General features: G+C 45.2%; 1 protein-coding gene and 1 long non-coding RNA gene across 3 annotated transcripts in view; one reads left to right on the top strand and one right to left on the bottom strand.

The window, feature by feature from the left end:
* Positions 1-21,433, top strand: part of LOC142255986 (C-X-C chemokine receptor type 3-like) — a 132,961-nt gene extending 111,528 nt beyond the window's left edge. The window contains exons 1-2 of one of the 2 annotated variants that reach the window (XM_075327457.1): positions 10,909-10,976; positions 18,469-21,433. In XM_075327457.1, coding sequence (XP_075183572.1) covers positions 10,956-10,976; positions 18,469-19,539 — 1,092 coding nt within the window. In that variant the 5' untranslated portion in view covers positions 10,909-10,955 and the 3' untranslated portion in view covers positions 19,540-21,433. Of the gene's footprint in view, positions 1-10,908; positions 10,977-18,468 lie in introns of those variants that run through there. The other variant, XM_075327458.1, reaches the window with a different exon arrangement.
* Positions 1-22,507, bottom strand: part of LOC142255987 (uncharacterized) — a 61,902-nt gene that overhangs the window by 7,021 nt on the left and 32,374 nt on the right. The gene's annotated exons all lie outside the window — the stretch shown is intronic.

Genomic DNA, 22,507 nt, shown 5'->3' with positions numbered 1-22,507 from the left:
GGGACAGAGATAGTGACGGACTGACAGAGATTAGTGAATGACAGACATTGTGAGGCGCTTCAGAACGCAGCTTTTCAGCTGCGCTCTGAAGCGGACCTTTTATAAGCTGCGGTGCAGAGCGCACACCTGCGCACATAGCCTCAGACACCAAAATCATATGAGGGATGTCACACGTTACAATTGACTAGGTTCGTGTAACAAAACGCTCAATTCTAGAGAATGATACGATGTGTTTGCGATCAACGGTTTTGCGTTCAATCCTGATCGCACGTAGATGTCACACGCAGATACCTCACAAACGATGCCGGATGTGCGTCACTTACAACTTGACCCCAACGACGGATTGTGAGATATATTGAAGCGTGTGTAGCGGGCTTAAGAGGGTTCAAAAAGTTGCACCAAATTAGGTAGAAACATGGGTATTTTCTTCTAAGAAGTATGACCTACTTGTGCATGGGTTGTGTCTGGTAACGCAGCTCAGCTTCATTAAATTTATTGGGACTACTCTGTAATACTACACTCAACCTGTGAACAGGGGGGGTGCTGTTTGTTGAAGTATGCACCCAGGTATGTCCAATCCTGGTTAGATTTCTAGTAACGGGAATCTCTTTGAAGTGCCAAAAGAGGTGATTTTTCTTACAGCCCATAATCACATATGTCTCTCACATCATTGGTGACGTCATAGATCATTTTGACTGCATTTCCCCTTTAGATAAAATTGCTGGATCACTTATCGTTTCTGCTTCTTTCACTTCTTGATATTATGTACATGTGAGTCAATGGCATTTTAGCTACTTCTGTTTCTTCCCAGAGACTTCTTCAAACTGATTGATGGGGACATAGAAGCAAACAAACATTCAAACAACAAAAACACGATAGCCATCGCTAACGTGGGGCATAGTTATTACTTATTTAAAGGGGTGGTTCACCCATTTTTTTTATTTTCTGTAGAAGTTCTACTTACAATTCTAGGTATTTTCTCCATTGGCTTGTGTTTCCATTTCTGGCACTGAGTGGCGCTATCCTGCACGCTCAGTGCCTGTCACATGACCCCCTGGAGCTGTGGCCGCCAGCTTCCTCTGACGTCCCGGCATTTCCGGGCTCTCAAACAAGACGGGTACGTCAGAGGAGGCTGGCACCACTCAGATTTAGTGACAGGGCTGTGGGCGGTGACTACCGCAACGTCACAGCTCAGCATCGAGGGGAGGATCCGGAAGACGTCAGTGTGGAGCCGGCGTCCTGTAGATGGTGAGGCACGGGGCGCCAGTGTGCAGTACAGGGGGGGGGGGTTCTTCAGCTGAATCCCCCCCCTGCACGTAAATATGTGATCACACTCTCCACCCGCCCGCTCTGCTGCGATGTCAGGAGAGCGGCCGGTGTCGGGCAGTGTGATCATCTGCTCCTCCCAGCAGCAAGACACTGACAGGCATGTCACCGCTGTGCTCTGCCATCTGTCCTGCTGCATGGGACCAACTGTCTGCACTCTGTCACCTGCTACCACAAGTCACAGAGTGGAGGACAGTTGGTGACAGAGCCCCCCTGCCCCCCCCTCTTCTTTCCCCACTCTCTTCTCTCCCCCCACTCTTCTCCCCCCCTCTCTCTTCTCCCCCCCTCTCTCTTCCCCCCCTCTCTCCCCACCCCCTCTCTTCCCCCCCTCTCTTCTCCCCCCCTCTCTCTTCTCCCCCCTCTCTCTCCCCCCTCCCCTCTTTCTTCTCTCCCCCCCTCTCTCTCCCCCTCTCTCTCCCCCCCTCTCTCTCTCCCCCTCTCTCTTCTCCCCCCTCTCTCTTCTCCCCCCTCTCTCTTCTCCCCCCCTCTCTTCTCCCCCCTCTCTCTTCTCCCCCCCTCTCTTCTCCCACCCCTCTCTCTTCTCCCCCCCTCTCTCTCTTCTCCCCCCCTCTCTCTCTTCTCCCCCCCTCTCTCTCTTCTCCCCCCTCTCTCTCTTCTCCCCCCCCTCTCTCTTCTCCCCCCTCTCTCTTCTCCCCCCCTCTCTCTTCTCCCACCCCTCTCTCTCTTCTCCCCCTCTCTCTCTTCTCCCCCTTTCTCTCTCTTCTCCCCCCCCTCTCTCTCTTCTCCCCCCTCTCTCTCTTCTCCCCCTCTCTCTCTTCTCCCCCCTCTCTCTCTTCTCCCCCCTCTCTCTCTTCTCCCCCCCTCTCTCTTCTCCCCCCCTCTCTCTTCCCCCTCTCTCTTCTCCCCCCTCTCTTCCCCCCCTCTCTCTTCTCCCCCCCTCTCTCTTCTCCCCCCCTCTCTCTTCTCCCCCCTCTCTCTCTTCTCCTCCCCTCTCTCTCTTCTCCCCCCCCCTCTCTCTTCTCCCCCCCTCTCTCTTCTCCCCCCCTCTCTCTCTTCTCCCCCCACTCTCTCTTCTCCCCCCCTCTCTCTCTTCTCCCCCCTCTCTCTTCTCCCCCCCTCTCTCTTCTCCCCCCCGCTCACTCTCTTTCCCCCCCGCCCGCTCTCTTTTCCTCCCCCCCCGCTCGCTCTCTTTTCCTCCCCCCAGCTCGCTCTCTTTTCCTCCCCCCAGCTCGCTCTCTTTTCCTCCCCCCAGCTCGCTCTCTTTTCCCTCCCCCCCCGCTCGCTCTTTTTCCTCGCTCTCTCCTGGCATGGTCAGTACAGAAATCTCTCCATCGTGGAGGGGTGAGAGGGAGTAATAAACATGGAGTCCCTACTGTGTCTGTGTATTTATTTCTAATAAAGTATTTTTCTCTGTGTGATGTCTTTTTTTTTCATGGTCACCATGAATTTCTAGTAATGATAAAAAAAAACACAACACACAGAAAAATATTTTTATTAGAAAATAAAACACAACACAATTAGTGACTCCATCTTTATTGAAATAAACCCCCCTCCGCAGTAATCCTGGGTTAGGGTCCCGCGCCGTCCAATCCGGATCCAATATCATCTGATCGATTTGCTGGAAGGCAAGCGATCAGATGATGTGTCGGGTTAAACTACGTGAATCACATCACACTTCAGCTAATTGTATAAAAGCCAATTATACAATCAGCTGAAGCATCAGTAGAAAAAAAATAAATAAATACATACTCACTTATGTGCTGTTTACCGGCAGCTCCTGCAGCGGAGTCTGATCCTGGCCCATCACTGCAGGAGCTGCCGGTAATCAGCTGATGAAGTCCCCTGACGGCAGGATCAGCTGATAGCCGGCAGGGCGCGAAAAAGCCGGCGACACCACGAGAATCGATCAGCTGATGCGTCAGGTGACTGCATCAGGTGATCCACCGCCAGGTCCTGCAAGCTTCGTACGTGCCCCGGGGAGACTGCACACAGCCGAAGCGGCGGGACCGAGACAGGGGCTGGAAGCAGGCATGGCACCGGGACCCTGCAGACAGGTGAGTATGACATACACACACACATACACACTCACACACTGTATATACACACACACTGTATATACGCGCACACTCACATACACATACACTGTATATACGCGCACACACTTTCTTCCCCTGGCTGTGCAGAGCTGCTGTATCTGTGATTTCTCTGAGTGCACATCCACTGGGAAGAGGCAGGGAGGAGGGTTTGGGTGGGAGCAGATTGGGTGTATTAGACACAATGGGTGTGTTAGATAAGCTAGACACCGCCCTAGAGCCACAAAGAATTCTGGGACTTGTAGGAACTGAACACAGGAAGTCAGAGGAGAGATTAACCCCATCAGAGCTGGAGCCAGCAATGAGCATGTGCTGCTGGTGCACAATAAAAGGTAATTTTGCTGAAAAAACATAATAGATGTGTTGAGGGGCACATATTAGCAAGATTTATCAGAAAAAAAAAAATCAGTTTTGGTAACTGGACAACTTCTTTAACAATTTTTGGAGGCCTGTGTCTGTCTGGGATGCAAAATCATAAAGACATTTTGACTTTCCCTCATTCTTCAGCTATTTTAGAGAGAATAGATGTTGAGGTGCACCTAACTCATCTACCTTACATTGGTGCCAAGATTGTGGCCTCCAGAGAACATCATTGTGTAGTATTCGCAGCCTGTGAACCTGCGGCACAAAGCGTCTGACAAACCACAATGTTCCCACTGTGACACAGTTGTGGTAAAACTTTCTATTACATTTTTAAGTAAAATATCCAATGTTCTATATGTGTAAAAAAATGCAACTCAATTGTTGCAAGTTGGGAATTGTCGTTTTGCCACAGCCGGAGGGCCACGTGTTGGAGATCATTGATCAATAGTGTGCGAAACATGGAGAGCTAAAGATAATTCAATATGAAAGCAGAAGTCACAGCCTATAAACTGGGAAGTACATGACTTATTAGCAACATCATAACAGTTTTAGTTGTCTCAGTAACTATTTGCAGAATATGGATGTCATTTATAGTATCCAGTAGATATGAGCAGATCTGCGGAGATTCGATTTTGGCAAATAATTCTCACGAGTGTGTCGCGTAAGCAGGTTACATCATGTATTAGAGTGGATTTAATTTCATTTGCTGCTGAAAGGGTCAATGACTCTTTTTTTTTGTATAGAAGATCTAACACTGGCATGGAGTAAAGCCAGGAGTGGGTATTTATAGCGGAAGGGCGTGATGACAAAATGCTGCAGCTCTGACTAAGGCTAAGAGTAATCTCAGCCAGCAGTCTGAGACTACTCTTAAGGCCACTTTACACACAGTGACATCGCTAGTGATGTCGCTGGTGAAAGCACCCGCCCCTGTCGGTTGTGCGTCACGTGCAAATTGCTGCCCGTTGCGCACAACATCACTAGGACCCATCACACGTACTTACCTGCTTAGCGACGTCGCTGTGGCTGGCGAACCGTCTCCTTTCTAAGGGGGCAGTTCGTTCAGCGTCACAGCGGCACCACTAAGTGGCCGCCCAATAGAAGTGGAGGGGCGGAGATGAGCCGAACGAACATCCCGCTCACCTCCATCCTTCCTCATTGAGGGCGGCCGCAGGTACGAGGTTATTCCTCGTTCCTGCGGTGTCACACATAGCGGTTTGTGCTGCCGCGGGAATGACAAACAACCTCGCTACTGACTAGACAACAATTGTTGGTAAATGAACGACGTATCACAGACCAACGATTTTTGCTTCTTTTGTGATCGTTTAAGGTCGCTCATAGGTGTTACACGCTGCGATGTCGCTAACGGCGCTGGATGTGCGTCACAAACACTGTGACCCTGACGATATATCGTTAGCGATGTCGCAGTGTGTAAATGGCCCTTAAGAGTAATCTCAGCCAGCAGGCTGAGACTACTCTTAAGGCCACTTTACACACAGCAACATCGCTAATGATGTCGCTGGTGAAAGCATCTGCCCCCATCGGTTGTGCGTCACAGGCAAATCGCTGCCCGTTGCGCACAACATCGCTAGGACCCGTCACATGTATTTACCTGCTTAGTGATGTCGCTGTGGCTGGCAAACCACCTCCTTTCTAAGGGGGCGGTTTGTTCGGCGTCACAGCGGCGTCACTAAGCGGCCGCCCAATAGAAGTGGAGGGGCAGAGATGAGCGGGTGGAACATCCCGCCCACTTCCTTCCTTCCTCATTGTGGGCGACCGCAGGTACAGTGATGTTCCTCGTTCCTGCGGTGTCACATATAGCGATGTGTGCTGCCGCAGGAACGACGAACAACCTGCGTCCTGCTACAGCAACTATAATCGGGATTAGAGCGACATGTCAACAATCAACGATTAGGTGAGTAATTTTGATCGTTATCGGTCGTTCGTGCGTTTCACATGAAACGACGTCAATAACGAGGCCGGATGTGCGTCACGAATTCCGTGACCCCCAACGACATCTCGTTAGCGATGTCGTCGCGTGTAAAGCCCCCTTTAGCCTTAATGAAAGCTGCAGCATTTTGCCATTACACCCTTCCGTTATATGTACCCACTCCTGCCTTCACTCCATGCCAGTGTTATATCTTCTATACTGACCACTTTGAAGGAGCCAGTCACTGGAGTAGCTGAGGTGTTGTTTCAGTTGCAGTAAGCTTAGGATGCAGGAAAAATAAATCAATACTAATCTCATTGCTCAACTGTCCTGCCATCTCCACAGCCCTCCATCCAGTCCTTCATGTCTCTTCTTTTTCCCTTATTTTCCTCTTCCATTGTTGCGTACATTCTCTTTAGGTCCTTCGACATGGGAAGGGGAATAGAAGAGACACAAAAAACTGGGCAGCAGGCAGTGAGGGTGGCAAGACAGGTCAGCGTTGTGATAAGAATTATTTGGTTTTTTTAAACTCTTTTCCTCTCCCTCTATGGAGCAAATTGCGAAAAAAAAAATCTGTTTTCTAGAGAATATGAAGTTTTGAAACATTCAAGGAAAATTAAATTACATATCACTTGAATTTTTTCTTCATCTTTAGTAGTCAGTCAAATCTTTTGAAATTTGATTGCACCAGTGTTACACGCTCACCACCGGGGAAGAGGCGGTGAGGGCGGGGGATGGGTGCATCCCAAGGGTCAGGTGGACCCACCGGACTACAGAGAAGCCCAGGACCCACCCTGATAAGGGAAGGGTGGCGTCACGAGACTGTGGAAGTTTAGTCGAGGCTAGGTGACCGCAGGACAAGGGGGTAGACTAGGTCAGACAGAACTGACACAGGAACCCAGTACAGTTCAGGATCAGGCTGGTCCCAAAACAAAAGAATGGACTAGGAACTCAAGCAAGACAGATCAGGGTTTCAGGATGGTCCCAGGACACTGGAATACATGCAGGACATATCAGGGATACTGGCTGGTCCCGACCACGGAGACATACAGGAATATAGGACAACCGACTCTGGAATAGGGCAGACACAGGAAGTCATCAGGCAAGGCTCCAGACATCATGAGAGGTCATCAGACACCGATCAATGGTAAGGCTCAAGACATTGGGCAGAGGTTATCAGACACTGCTATTCAAAGGAATCACTCAGTGGGCCATGAAGCTCATATATTGTCACTGCCTTTAGTTGCTGCTCTAGGTGTCTTGGATGTGTTACATTTTAAGGTTCCTAAACAAGTGGCCCATCTTCTCCTACATATAACAACACAGAGTGGTCAACATTTTCTGCAAGAATCAATGGTGGATAGGTATTTTCTAGTGAGTTTGAGTGCCCACCATCATTTCTCGAAAGGCAGCTTACTTCACTGGGTGATATGGTAGCTGCACCACCAGCAACTTTACCGAAAGTAGATGACTGGAAGTATATGCCTTTTTCTTCTAACATGGTGGACTACAGTGCTGGCCAACAGTATTGGCACCCCTGCAATTCTGTCAGATAATACTCAGTTTCTTCCTGAAAATGATTGCAATCACAAATTCTTTGGTATTATTAACTTTATTTATTTTAATTGCAATGAAAAAACACAAAAGAGAATGAAACAAAAATCAAATCATTGATCATTTCACACAAAACTCCAAAAATGGGCCAGACAAAAGTATTGGCACTCTTAGCCTAATACTTGCTTGCACAACCTTTAGCCAAAATAACTGTGAACAACCGCTTCCGGTAACCATCAATGAGTTTCTTACAATGCTCTGCTGGAATTTTAGACCATTCTTCTTTGGCAAACTGCTCCAGGTCCCTGAGATTTGAGGGGTGCCTTCTCCAAACTGCCATTTTGAGATCTCTCCACAGGTGTTCTATGGGGTTCAGGTCTGGACTCATTGCTGGCCACTTTAGTAGTCTCCAGTGCTTTCTCTCAAACCATTTTCTAGTGCTTTTTGAAGTGTGTTTTGGGTCATTGTCCTTCTGGAAGACCCATGACCTCTGAGGGAGACCCAGCTTTCTCACACTGGGCCCTACTTTATGCTGCAAAATTTGTTGGTAGTCTTCAGACTTCATAATGCCATGCACACGGTCAAGCAGTCCAGTGCCAGAGGCAGCAAAGCAACCCCAAAACATCAGGGAACCTCCGCCATGTTTGACTGTAGGGACCGTGTTCTTTTCTTTGAATGTCTCTTTTATTTTCCTGTAAACGCTATGTTGATGGCTTTTCCCAAAAAGCTCTACTTTTGTCTCATCTGACCAGAGAACATTCTTCCAAAATGTTTTAGGCTTTCTCAGGTAAGTTTTGGCAAACTCCAGCCTGGCTTTTTTATGCCTCGGGGTAAGAAGTGGGGTCTTCCTGGGTATCCTACGATACAGTCCCTTTTCATTCAGACGCCGACGGATAGTACGGGTTGACACTGTTGTACCCTCGGACTGCAGGGCAGCTTGAACTTGTTTGGATGTTAGTCGAGGTTCTTTATCCACCATCCTCACAATCTTGCGTTGAAATCTCTCGTCAATTTTTCTTTTCCTTCCACATCTAGGGAGGTTAGCCACAGTGCCATGGGCTTTAAACTTTTTGATGACACTGCGCACCGTAGACACAGGAACTTTCAGGTCTTTGGAGATGGACTTGTAGCCTTGAGATTGCTCATGCTTCCTCACAATTTGGATTCTCAAGTCCTCAGACAGTTCTTTGGTCTTCTTTCTTTTCTCCTTGCTCAATGTGGTACACACAAGGACACAGGACAGAGGTTGAGTCAACTTTAATCCATGTCAACTAGCTGCAAGTGTGATTTAGTTATTGCCAACACCTGTTAAGTGCCACAGGTAAGTTACAGGTGCTGTTAATTACACAAATTAGAGAAGCATCACATGATTTTTCAAACAGTGCCAATACTTTTGTCCACCCCTTTTTTATGTTTGGTGTGGAATTATATCCAATTTGGCTTTATGACAATTTGGAGGGGTGACAATACTTTTGGCCAGCATTGTAGTTGGAGTACGACAAGCAGTAGTTGTGATGATGATGAAGGTAATAATAGCACTGACCAGTGGCTCAGTAGGTTCACACCCAACAGCATGAAAGTTATCACCTGCTACATTGCATTGCATTTGTGTGGCATGTATGGGTGTAAAATTAGTGCAGAAAATGAGCAAAGAAATATTTATGTAGGGTTTGTTTGGCAATCGTGAGCAATCTGTCATGTGGGTGTGACATTGCAGGTAGGACATCTACATCGGGATTGATAGCAAAGTTATGCAATATTGTGTTAATTCTTACATTGAGTGGCAATGGATCATTTGCTATCAGCATCCTCGTTTGCTGTAAGAATCAATCTTCTTTGTGTCCTTCATTGGCCCAGTGCAGTAATGGTGACAATCAGAGGTGTAACTTGTAGCTTCTGAAACATGGCAGACTGGATCTAATGTTGCCTGTACACTATCTAATGCTAGACAGCTGGTTTCAATGTGTTGCTCTTTAACTGTTGCAAATCTACTTACTGTATTTTTCGTTTTATGAGATGCACTGGATTATAGGATGCACTCCAAACTTAGAGAAACAAAAAGGTAAACAAAAATATTGGGTCCATTTTATAATCCAGGAAGGGGGGGCAGTGGTGGTGCTGGAGCATGGCGATGATTAGAGTGGTGCAAAGGGGACCCAGATGCTCACTGCGAGTGGCGGCGCTGTGCTGGGGCTGCAGGCGCTGCTCTATCCTGGGCCTGCAGGCGCTGCTCTGTCCTGGGCCTGCAGGCGCTGCTCTGTGCTGCGGCTGCGGGCTCTGCAATGTCCTGGGGCTGCTGGCGCTGCTCTGTGCTGGTGCTCGCTGCAGGTGGAGAGTACGGGCCATTCTGAAGATGTCGGCGGTGTGGGCTTCAATGAAATGGTGCCCGGAATTGGCATGTGTGCAGATTGAGTTATTGGTTCAATAACAAACCGAGATCTCATCTTCACACGTGTCACCCCTAGGCGCCATTTTCCTTAAGTCCGCTGCTGGGACATCAATGGGCCGGAGGTGGCGCGTGTGCAGATGAGATCTTGAGCTGAGAGTTCCATCTGTGCATGTGCTGACTCTGGGCGTCATTATTTGAAGTCCTCACTGCTGACATCTTCAGAATGGCCCATACCTCACTGCCCGGAGCCCCGGCACAGAGCAGTGCCACCCGCCGCACAGAGAAGCGCCACCCGCTGTGCAGAGTTGCACATAGCAATGCCGCCATGGCACAGAGCCATGCCCACAGCCCTGGCACAGAGCAGCGTCCACAACACAGCCGCCGCAGCATTGCCCCTGCCTCCTGTGACCCCTCTCCACCATCCCCTACTAAGCTACATTCGGATTTTAAGAAGCACCCCTCATTTTACTCCCAAATTTTTGGGAGGAAAAGTGTGTCTTATGCGGGCATTACACGGTACGATCCATCATGCGATTGCACGAGCAATCGTACCCGCCCCCGTCGTTTGTGCGTCACGGGCAATTAGTTGCCCGTGGCGCACAAAGTCGTTAAACCGCCGTCACACGTACTTACCTGTTGAGAGACCTCGCTGTGGGCGGCGAATGTCCACTTCCTGAACGGGGAGGGACATTCGGCGTCACAGCGACGTCACACAGCGGCCGGCCAATAGAAGCAGAGGGGTAGAGATGAGCGGGACGTAAACATCCCGCCCACCTCCTTCCTTCCGCATAGCCGGCGGGAGCCGCGGAACGCAGGTAAGCTGTGTTCATCGTTCCCGGGGTGTCACACGGAGCGACGTGTGCTGCCCCAGGTACGATGAACAACCGGCGCCATTAAAAATAAACTATTTTTTAAAAATAAGTGACGAGTACACGACTCACGATTTGTGAGCGATACTGCGTCACTCGGAGGTGTCACACGAAATGATGTCACAAGCGATGCCGGATGTGCGTCATGAAAACCGTGACCCCGACGATGCATCGCGCGATAGTTCATCTCGTGTGACGCCCGCATTATATTCCGAAAAATACGATTCTAGCAAGACAGGGCATTCTTGGGCAGTATTTTTTCAACAGCTTGACACAGATTGGCACATTAGAGTCATGAATTTTCTACTATTTGCTGATTTATACTTAGAAGCACACACAGAAGGCACGTGCTTACAATCTACATCCCCACCTCCCCGTCATATATCTTATGAGTGTTTCTCACTACGTGTTACATTCCACAAAACCATGCTGTGTAGAGCTGACTAAAACTGAAACAAAAGCTTCTGCTTAACATGTCCTATAGCATCGACATGGTGAGTAAAGACTATTTAGACTATTTTATTGCACAACAACTGAATATCCTAAATTTGGCAAAATGATTAACAAAAAAATTCAGTGATTTTAGCAATACAAATCAAGAAATGTAATTAAATAGTTCAGTCAATTGTGCAACAGATTAAGCAAATTTAACATTTTTAAAAAATTAATTTAACTCTAATGTTTATCCATTATTCAAGTAATTCTATTTACAATACAATTTAGTAAGTGGTAACATAGCAAAAATGAATAAGCACAAAAAAAATCGGTAGAACTCAACTATTTTAAATTTGAAATTAGTTAATTTTGCAAATAAAATATCATAAATTTAACTTAAAATTCTGAGAATTTAACAATGGAATTTTTACATTTAGAATTTTATATTTTTGGTTTTAATTTTAATGTAGAATTCAATATTGTTAATCGGAGATAATTAAATTGTCAATATCAACATTTTGAAATTAGTTAATTTTGCAATAAAATATCATAAAGTTAACTTAAAATTTAAAAACAGAATTTTCACATTTAGAATTAATTTTTTTAATTTTGCTTTTAATGTAGAATTCAAAATTGTTAATTGGAGACAATTAAGTTTTCAGTATCTTAATTTTGAAATGTGTTTATTTTGCAATACAATATCATAAATTTAACTTAAAATTTTGGGAATTAAAAAAATAATTTTCAAAATTAGAATTTATTTTTTACATTTTGCTTTTAATGTAGAATTCAAAATTGTTAATCAGAGACAATTAAGTTTTCAGTATCAAAATTTTGAAATAAGTTAATTTTGAAAAAAAATATAAGAAATTTAACTTAAAATTCTGAAAATGTAACAATAGTAGTTTAACCTTTAGAATTTAATATTTTTTGTTTTACTTTTAATGTAGAATTCAATATTGTTAATTGGAATCAATTAAGTTGTCAATATCAAAATTCTGAAATTAGTAAAATTTGCAATAAGATATCATAAATTTTACTTAAAATTCTGGTAATTTGACAATAGAATTTTGACATTTAGATTTTATTTTTTTTTTATTTTACCTTTAATGTAGAACTCAAGGATAATAATCAAAAGACAATTTAGTTGTCAGCCCCAAAATGTATCTGTATGACAATTATCATCTCACTTCTAAGAAAACGTGTGGAAGGTGTTATAGTGTCATGTTCTTTCGCTATCAATTTTAAAGTTTCCTAACCTTTAAAATTTCTTTCTACATTCTTCTTACCAATCATGACTAATTATTGAAAAGAAAAGCATTTATGGGATTATTTCAATTTTAGTAAATCTTTAGCGTTAACAGTTTACGTAGCTAGCTGACGAGGACAGCTAGAGATCATGTAGCCGATGGCCATTGTTAAATTTACTACGTTAATGAATCTATTTAAGAAGTTATTCGAAAGAGATCATACAACGATAATTCTTCTTTCTTTTGACCTGATTTTTTTTTTGTAAAAATATCAAACACATGTATTCTTCTAAGTCAAAATATTAAGGAAATATCTAGTAGAATATTGTGAAGTATTGTAAAGACGGAATTTACCGGTCTCTCCCTGTACACATATTCTTCAAGGAGAGACCTATCACTCAAGGGGATTGGGAGGGGAGAAGCCACGAGGACCGCCCTGTCCAACTAGTCTCCCGTGTGCCTCAGAGTCAAACATACATGGCTTAAATCATACAGCCAGTGGCTGATACATGCTGCCCATGGATGGGGTATAAACCTCATGCACTTATTTACATTACTTATCTTGTACAGATCCAGAGTTGCATCCTAGTTTTGATTCATTTTGTAAATACAGTTCACTATCTATTCTGTGTTTGATCTCAAGTTATAGATTGTATTATCCTCCAGAGCTGCACTCACTATTCTGCTGGTGCAGTCACTGTGTACATACATTACATTACAGATCCTTTACTGATCCTGAGTTACATCTTGTGATATACACCAGAGCTGTACTCACTATTCTGCTGGTGTAGTCACTGTGTACATACATTACATTACAGATCCTTTACTGATCCTGAGTTACATCCTGTAATATACACCAGAGCTGCACTCACTATTCTGCTGGTGCAGTCACTGTGTACATACATTACATTACAGATCCTTTACTGATCCTGAGTTACATCTTGTAATATACACCAGAGCTGTACTCACTATTCTGCTGGTGTAGTCACTGTGTACATACATTTCATTACAGATCCTTTACTGATCCTGAGTTACATCCTGTAATATACACCAGAGCTGCACTCAGTATTCTGCTGGTGCAGTCACTGTGTACATACATTACATTACTGATCCTGAATTACCTCCTGTATTATACTCCAGAGCTGCACTCACTATTCTGTAGGTGCAGTCACTGTGTACATACATTACATTACTGATCCTGTACTGATCCTGAGTTACCTCCTGTATTATACCCCAGAGCTGTACTCATTATTCTGCTCGTGCAGTCACTGTGTACATACATTGCATTACTGTTCCTGTAGTGATCCTGAGTTACATCCTGTATTATACTCCAGAGCTGCATTCACTATTCTTCTGGTGCAGTCACTGTACATACAAAACACTTCTTATCCCGTACTGATCCATAGTTACATCCTGTATTATCCTCCAGAGCTGCACTCACTATTCTTCTGGTGCAGTCACTGTCTTCTCTACATGCATTATATACTTGTCCTTTACTGATGCTAAAGTATATCCTGCTGGTGCAGTCACTGTGTACATACATTACTGATCCTGTACTGATCCTCAGTTACCTCCTGTATTATAATCCAGAGCTGCACTCACTATTCTGCTGGTGCAGTCACTGTGTACATACATTACTGATCCTGTACTGATCCTGAGTTACCTCCTGTATTATACTCCAGAGCTGCACTCACTATTCTGCTGGTGCAGTCACTGTTTACATACATTACTGATCCTGTACTGATCCTGAGTTACCTCCTGTGTTATACTCCAGAGCTGCACTCACTATTCTGCTAGTGCAGTCACTGTGTACATACATTACATTACTGATCCTGAGTTATATCCTGTGTTATGCTCCAGAGCTGCACTCATTATTCTGCTGGTGCAGTCACTGTGCACATACATTACATTACTGATCCTGAGTTACATCCTGTATTATACTCCAGAGCTGCACTCACTATTCTGCTGGTGCAGTGACTGTGAACATACATTAGATTACTTATCCTGTAAGGATCCTAATGGCTTCTAATAGTTTTTCTTTGTGCTTTACTGTCATGTTCTTCTGCATGTTTGTTTCTATGCACTGTTGTGGTGATTGTCCTGCGCTTGTGGGTTGAGCGGAGTAACTTTTGTAGAGCTGTTACTAGATAACTGCGAGTGTTGATGACAACATGTGGCTGCACAGAAGGTGCTCCACTATGGTGCTTGGTAAAGGTGCTACCAACAGTGCAAAATCACGAGACAATGAGTAAAGTGGTGTGCAGATTGTGAGTGTCTGGCAAGAAGACTTTGTGAACATTCAGCGTCAATGAGGACAATCTGGCCAATTGGGTGGGGGTAAACTATTCTTAATTATTCCGGATGTACTATTTCTTTATTCAGTAAGTCAAGGGACATGAGCCATTGTTTCATGCAAGACTGTCCAGTGCACAAACACTGTCCAAGGGCTCTACAACCAGGGAGCAATAAAGGCATACTCAGTAGGCCCTAGGTGAGGTGACCCCACCATGTCAAACTCTACCAACTTGGCCTCGGGAAAAGAACTGGATTTTATATATGACCACAATAGGGAAAGGCAAGTATAGGAACTGTTCCAGCTTCGACAGATCAAATATCGGGCCACTGATACCCAGTCAAAATTGATCATGGAATTGGTCTGTTAAGATGCCCACAATAACATGGAGGATGACAAAACCCCCATTGAGGTTGACCTAAAGGAATTACTGCCAGATCATAGATTCATTGGCAGTCGGAAATCAGAAACCCAGTCCCAGCCAACAAAATCTCTTGTTTTGGGGTTGTACAGAGGGAGGATAAATGTGGTAAGCTACAAATAGGATGATACTGTCAGTTAGAGGGCTGCTTAATACTGGATGGAATAGTGTGATGAGTGTGCTTGATGAGAGACTAACAAATATAACCAGGTATAGTGCAAACCCTTTGAATATATGGTTGGAGGCACAAGGTCTCAAGAGTACTTTTGTCAGGCTACCACTAGTAGGCGCTGACACTCAGGCGGGAAAATTACACCTCAGTGTGTGTACCTCATACAACAGAAGCCTATCAGAAGTCGCCAAACTAAATGTAAGAGTAGTCAAACAGAAAAGGGTCAATGCCAGGATGTAACGTCTAAACCAGTGAGCAAACTAGCTGCAGTCAAGAACAGAGCCAAAGTCAGATGCTGGGAAACAAACTACACGGGAGAGACACAGGGGAGGACAGGAGACCGGAGTACTGGGGAACACAGAGGTAAGACTGGGCATGACAGATGGAGGAAGAAACAAGCAGGAAAAGTGGAGGTCAGGCAGGGCAGGAGTGACAGAGGTCAGGCAGGGTAGGCAGGACGGAGGTCAGGCAGGGCAAGAGAGACAAAGGTCGGGTAGGTCAGGAGTCAGAACAACAGTACCTGGTAGCAGGGGAATGGAGCAGAGCGGTTCTCACAGGAGTAGAACGATGCCAAGCCAGAAATATCACTGGCGGCTTCCGGAGGCAACAGAGCCCAGATATGGCATGCATGACCCCGGGAACAAGTTCACACCATACAGGCCCCTCTACAAAGACCCAATTCCCGGAACCAATACCTGCACCAGTTCTGCAGCGGCAGAGCCATGCAGGATTCATGACAACTTTTTGTGAGGGAGCTTTGGCTGTCCCTGTACTAGTAATGCTAGACTACGGGTGTTAATACTGCAGATTGAAGGAGGGTGCTGGATGTGGCTCTCAACCATCTCTTAGGGATTATCCGGACTTTGGTTATCTTTTCTATAGGGCTCAGAACTTACATGCAGGTAGTTGCTAACCACCTGCCTGTTCTGCCAGGCTCATCTGCCAACTAAAGGCCCCGTCACACTAAGCAACATCGCTAGCAACATCGCTGCTAACGAACAACTTTTGTGACGTAGCAGCGATGTTGCTAGCGATGTTGCTGTGTGTGACATCCAGCAACAACCTGGCTCCTGCTGTGAGGTCGTTGGTTGTTGCTGAATGTCCTGGGCCATTTTTTAGTTGTTGCTGTCCCGCTGTGAAGCACAGATCGCTGTGTGTGACAGCGAGACAGCAACAACTAAATGTGCAGGCAGCAGGAGCCGGCTTCTGCGGAGGCTGGTAACCAATGTAAACATCGGGTAACCAAGAAGCCCTGTCCTTGGTTACCCGATATTTACCTTTGTTACCAGCCTCCGCCGCTCTCACTGCCTGTGCTGCCGGCTCCTGCTCTGTGCACATGTAGCTGCAGCACACATCGGGTTAATTAACCCGATGTGTGCTGTAACTAGGAGAGCAGGGAGCCAGCGCTAAGCATTGTGCGCTGCTCCCTGCTCTGTGCACATGTAGCTGCAGCACACATCGGGTTAATTAACCCGATGTGTGCTGTAACTAGGAGAGCAGGGAGCCAGCGCTCAGTGTGCGCTGCTCCCTGCTCTCTGCACGTGCGGTGGTAACCAAGGTAAATATCGGGTTGGTTACCCGATATTTACCTTAGTTACCAAGCGCAGCATCTTCCACGCGGTGCTGGGGGCTGGGACACTGGTTGCTGGTGAGCTCACCAGCAACTTGTGTAGCGACGCTCCAGCGATCCCTGCCAGGTCAGGTTGCTGGTGGGATCGCTGGAGCGTCGCAGTGTGACATCTCACCAGCAACCTCCTAGCAACTTACCAGCGATCCCTATCGTTGTTGGGATCGCTGGTAAGTTGCTTAGTGTGACGGTACCTTAAGACTGTGACTCCTCTGCTTCATTTCACCTCCTGTGGACAGAGCTGCACCTTCACTTCCTGTTGGCTCTGTTGAGCGTCACTGCTGATGTCATGCTGATTGATAGTCAACTCACAGCAGTTAAGGCCCCGTCACACTAAGCAACATCGCTAGCAACATCGCTGCTAACGAACAACTTTTGTGACGTTGCTAGCGATGTTGCTGTGTGTGACATCCAGCAACAACCTGGCCCCTGCTGTGAGGTCGTTGGTTGTTGCTGAATGTCCTGGGCCATTTTTTAGTTGTTGCTGTCCCGCTGTGAAGCACAGATCGCTGTGTGTGACAGCGAGACAGCAACAACTAAATGTGCAGGCAGCAGGAGCCGGCTTCTGCGGAGGCTGGTAACCAATGTAAACATCGGGTAACCAAGAAGCCCTGTCCTTGGTTACCCGATATTTACCTTTGTTACCAGCCTCCGCCGCTCTCACTGTCAGTGCCGGCTCCTGCTCTGTGCACATGTAGCTGCAGCACACATCGGGTTAATAAACCCGATGTGTGCTGTAACTAGGAGAGCAGGGAGCCAGCGCTAAGCATTGTGCGCTGCTCCCTGCTCTGTGCACATGTAGCTGCAGCACACATCGGGTTAATTAACCCGATGTGTGCTGTAACTAGGAGAGCAGGGAGCCAGCGCTAAGCATTGTGCGCTGCTCCCTGCTCTGTGCACATGTAGCTGCAGCACACATCGGGTTAATTAACCCGATGTGTGCTGTAACTAGGAGAGCAGGGAGCCAGCGCTAAGCATTGTGCGCTGCTCCCTGCTCTGTGCACATTTAGCTGCAGTACACATCAGGTAATTAACCCGATGTGTGCTGTAACTAGGAGAGCAGGGAGCCAGCGCGCAGTGTGCGCTGCTCCCTGCTCTCTGCACGTGCGGTGGTAACCAAGGTAAATATCGGGTTGGTTACCCGATATTTACCTTAGTTACCAAGCGCAGCATCTTCCACGCGGCGCTGGGGGCTGGGACACTGGTTGCTGGTGAGCTCACCAGCAACTTGTGTAGCGACGCTCCAGCGATCCCTGCCAGGTCAGGTTGCTGGTGGGATCGCTGGAGCGTCGCAGTGTGACATCTCACCAGCAACCTCCTAGCAACTTACCAGCGATCCCTATCGTTGTTGGGATCGCTGGTAAGTTGCTTAGTGTGACGGTACCTTTAGGCAGGGGAAGCTGACTATCATTTAGTATCTTATCAACAGTGGTGACATGTCGACAAGGCAGAGCAGAAGAGAAAGAGCTGCTATGTTGACATGATCACCAGAAGTCACAGAATCACCGGCAGGAGTGGTCGATGACCGTTCTTTGCTGGGCAGAACAGGCAGTTTCGTATTAACTACCTGCCTGTAAGATCTTAACCCCATATAAGAAGTAACCAAAGTCCTGGAAAACCCTTTTAAGGTTGAGGACTAGTAATTTAGAGGCTAGTCAAAAATGTTGTAGATCAGATGTATTTATTTGTTGAATGCAGCCCGGTTTGCCTTATGGCCATTTCATTATGTCTTCTATAATAGTTCTGTTCTTTGTGCTGTATTCTGATCATTGCTTTGTTTCCCCTTAGAATAACATCGACTATGACAACATTACATTTTCCTACTCTGACATTTCTGACGGTGGAAATTATGGAATATGTCTTCGTGAGGAGAACAAGGTTTTTGACCAAATTTTTTTGCCAACCTTCTATAGCCTATTGTTCATAGCTGGAATGCTGGGCAATGGGCTGGTAATATTGGTGATGCTGACCAATAAGCTGAAGATGCAGAGTACAGATGTGTTCATTGTTCACTTGGCACTGGCGGACATGCTGCTGGTTTCCACGTTACCGTTCTGGGCGGCTCAAACAACCTTGGGCTGGATTTTTGGAGAACCCTTGTGTAAGATAGTTGCTTCCCTATTCAAGATCAATTTCTACGCGGGCACTTTCCTCCTTGCCTGTATCAGCATTGACCGCTATCTCTCCATTGTATATGCCGTCCAGATATACAAGAAAAACAAGAAGACCCATGTTCACTGGAGTTGCCTTGGTGTATGGCTTTTATGTGTTATTTTTTGCATCCCAGACGCTCTGTATTATTCGGTCTCATTCGAGTCTCGCACCAACGTCTCTACATGCGACCCATACTATCCCGAGGGCCATGCCAAGTCCTGGAAGATAACTACAACCATATTGTTCCAAATTTTTGTCTTCTTGCTGCCTTTAATTTTCATGCTCTTCTGCTACTCGCACATCATAATAACCCTGCTGAGATCTCAAGGGTTTAAGAAGCAGAGGGCGATGAGGCTTATCATAGCAGTCGTGGTGGCTTTCTTCCTGTGTTGGACTCCTTACAATATTGTAGCTTTTCTCGATATGTTGACCATGCTGGAAATAATTAATGATTGCACTGTCACAAGTAACATCGATTTTGCGTTATCCATCACTTCTTGCATATGCTACTTACATTGTTGCCTGAACCCTATTCTTTATGCCTTTATAGGAGCAAAATTTAAGAATAACTTGTTGGAATTGTTCAGTAAAACAAGACTTTGCCCGCGATTTGTGGCCAAGCACGTCAAGAGAAGGCAAACGTCATCGAAATCTTTTACTTGGTCTTCATCGGGTGATACCACCATGTCTGGGATTTACCAATAATGACGTTATGGTAAACTCCAAAATCTTTTGAGCAGCTCCAAAGAAAAAAATGTCTTCAAAAACTGCTAGAATACGAATTGGGACCAACCAAAACAGTATTATTGTCCTACCATCTACGTCTATTCGGCTTGATCTCAAGACAACTGCTTTACTCAGACTTTGTTGGTAACATATCTAAAAACTTGGCTCTTTTCTAAAGATGAGTGAAACAATTCACAGAACTCTGTTAGTTGGCATAAAGAGGGGAGGCCCATGAGTCTCTTACCTTTCGGCATCCTTGGAGCAACTTTTGATTAGCCCAGGCTGGTGCGACACAAGGTCACACAAACTATGTCATGCCAAATGCTGAACCAGGAGACCCCAGAAGGTAAGAGAATTGTGGGACTTCTGTCTACCTCTCAGGTACCACTGAGATGGCAGCTGGACTAGAGTCCCATGAATTGATCCCCTTATGGCTAGTCATTACCATCTCTGAAGATGCATCACCTTAGAAAGCCTACAGAGGTCTTAGCGGGAAGAAACATTTGGACTCCATTAGTACTTGATTGATGTGTAGACGATGTAACCATACAATAGAGATGAACAAATCGATTTGATAAGGATCCAATTGGTGTCTAGCTTTTAAGGGTTCTCTAGATTAGGTGAAATTGAACTACCTTCAATTTGCTTTGCATGAATCACCTAAATTGGTTGCCACCATTTTAAATACTGCAGATTGCATGAGCCATGGAAAGATCACATGAAAACTGGAGCAACCAGAGGAGGCTTCACCAAAATACCTTTCAACTATCACATAACACAGCATATCACATGCATTCAAGTCTATGTTGCCCTGTAAAAACCTTGCAGGAAATTTAGCAGCCATTTTGTGGTGAATCTGGACCATCACAGCTCATCGTCTGCCTCGTCATAGAGATAAAGACCTACAAAATTGAAAAACTGTACAGATAGTGTGTGACAGCACAATGTAAAGAGCATTTACCATCTGTTTACACATATCTATATATGTGGAGGTCACCTTGACATTACTAAGACTGTGTTTGCGTTAAAGAGTTTTAAAACCGGTAGAAGTCCTCAAAGTGTCATATTTAGAGTATCTTGGATTTCCCATAAATTTCCTTGGAAAAATTAGCAAATCTGGCAAATTCAAATTTCACAAAATTCATCTTTACTACCCAAGGATTCAACATCAAACCAGAAATGGGAACAAAAAAGTTAACCACAACTTAAGCTTTGTGCCACATCGGGGGAAAATTCTTCTCTTGACGATCAGTGCCAAACCCAGTGGTCGGACCCTCCCGACCAGTAAGCTATCACTGATTGGGGATGAATTGTGTTCATTGGACAATCTTTTGGAAAAATAAACAAAATGGCCTTCCTCCTATTGGAAGAAAACTGTCGCTGTGGTGGTCAATATCCATCTCATCATATACGACTCAATTGTAACCTGTTGGCTCTCCAGGATAACAGTTTGGACATTGACTCCAGGAGAGTCACCTGTCGGTGGCATTGAAGAGACCTTTTCTGAGTTAATCTACGTTTAAAAACTGACTCAAAAAAATCTGTTTATGCCTATAAATAACAGAACGGAATGTATATTTATTTATGTGTATTGTGCTTTTTTTTAGGTTATGCTGTTTGTGTCATATTTACAACTTGAATGTTATATTCTATTCTATATTCTTTTTTTGCACAAGCCACATTAGAGAACCCCTAACCTAAAAGATCTGAACACCAACGTACTGTATTTCAGGGGGAACCTTTAAATGGTTCTTCTAAGTTGATTTATCACTAGTTAAAGGGAATCTGTCAGCAGGATTTTACTATGTAATCTGAGGACAGCATGCTGTAGGGGTTGATGAATAAAAATCAACTGTGCCTCTCATATCAGGCTGTGTGCTGTTGTTTACTTAAAACAGTGTTTCTCATTTCCAGTCCTCAAGGCCTACAAACAGATCACGTTTTCATGATTTTCTCAATATTGCAGAGGAAATAAGTCCTGTGCAATACTAAGGAAATCCTTAAAACCTGATCTGTTGCTGAGCCTTGAGGACTGGAGTTGAGGAACACTGACTTAAACTAAAGGCTTTATCACCTAATGATTATCATTGCTGGACTACAATGTCACGTTCATGGCACTCTGGCATGCCCCCTCCTAGGATTGGCACCTCACGGTCAGTGTACAATCTCTATAGAGAGGAAGGTGTGGGTAGGAGCAGCTTTCTCAGCTTTGCTGTATTGCTGAATCGAAATTTTCTCATTGTGTCAGAACGGCTGCATTCAGTAATGTAAGTGATACATGTTTGCATTCAGGGTCTTTTTCTCTACAATATGCTACTCTTAGATAAGGTAGCAAAAACCTGGTGACAGATTTCCTTTTTTTTTTACCTCTTCCTTTGATCTTGTATACTCCGCAACAATCTCAGGTATAGATTCTCCTGCGTTTTTTTACCTCTTCTTTCCTTTGATCTTGTCTGCTCTGCAACGATCTAAGGTATAGAGTCTCCTGAATTTTTTTTACCTCATCCTTCCTTTGATCTTGTATACTATGCAACAATCTCAGGTAAGGATTCTCCTGCTTTTCTTTACCTCTTCCTTCCTTTGATCTTGTCTGCTCTGCAACAATCTCAGATATAGATTCTCCTGCTTTTCTTTACCTCTTCCATCATTTGATCTTATCTGCTCTGCAATGATCTCAGGTAGGGGTGCTCCTGCTTTTTTTTACTTCGTCCTTCCTTTGATCTTTTATACTCTGCAACAATCTCAGGTATAGATTCTCCTGCTTTTTTTTTACCTCTTCCTTCCTTTGATCTTGTATACTGCAACAATCTCAGGTATAGATTCTCCTGCTTTTTTTTTACCTCTTCTTTCCTTTGATCTTGTCTGCTCTGCAACAATCTCAGGTAGCGATTCTCCTGCTTTTTTTTTACCTCTTCCTTCCTTTGTTCTGGTCTGCTCTGGAAAAATC

The sequence above is a fragment of the Anomaloglossus baeobatrachus genome, chromosome 11 (assembly GCF_048569485.1).
Source record: "Anomaloglossus baeobatrachus isolate aAnoBae1 chromosome 11, aAnoBae1.hap1, whole genome shotgun sequence".
NCBI classification, from domain to species: domain Eukaryota; kingdom Metazoa; phylum Chordata; class Amphibia; order Anura; family Aromobatidae; genus Anomaloglossus; species Anomaloglossus baeobatrachus.
The sequence above is the reverse complement of the archived record's forward strand: the minus strand, read 5'-3'. Positions and strand labels throughout refer to the sequence as shown.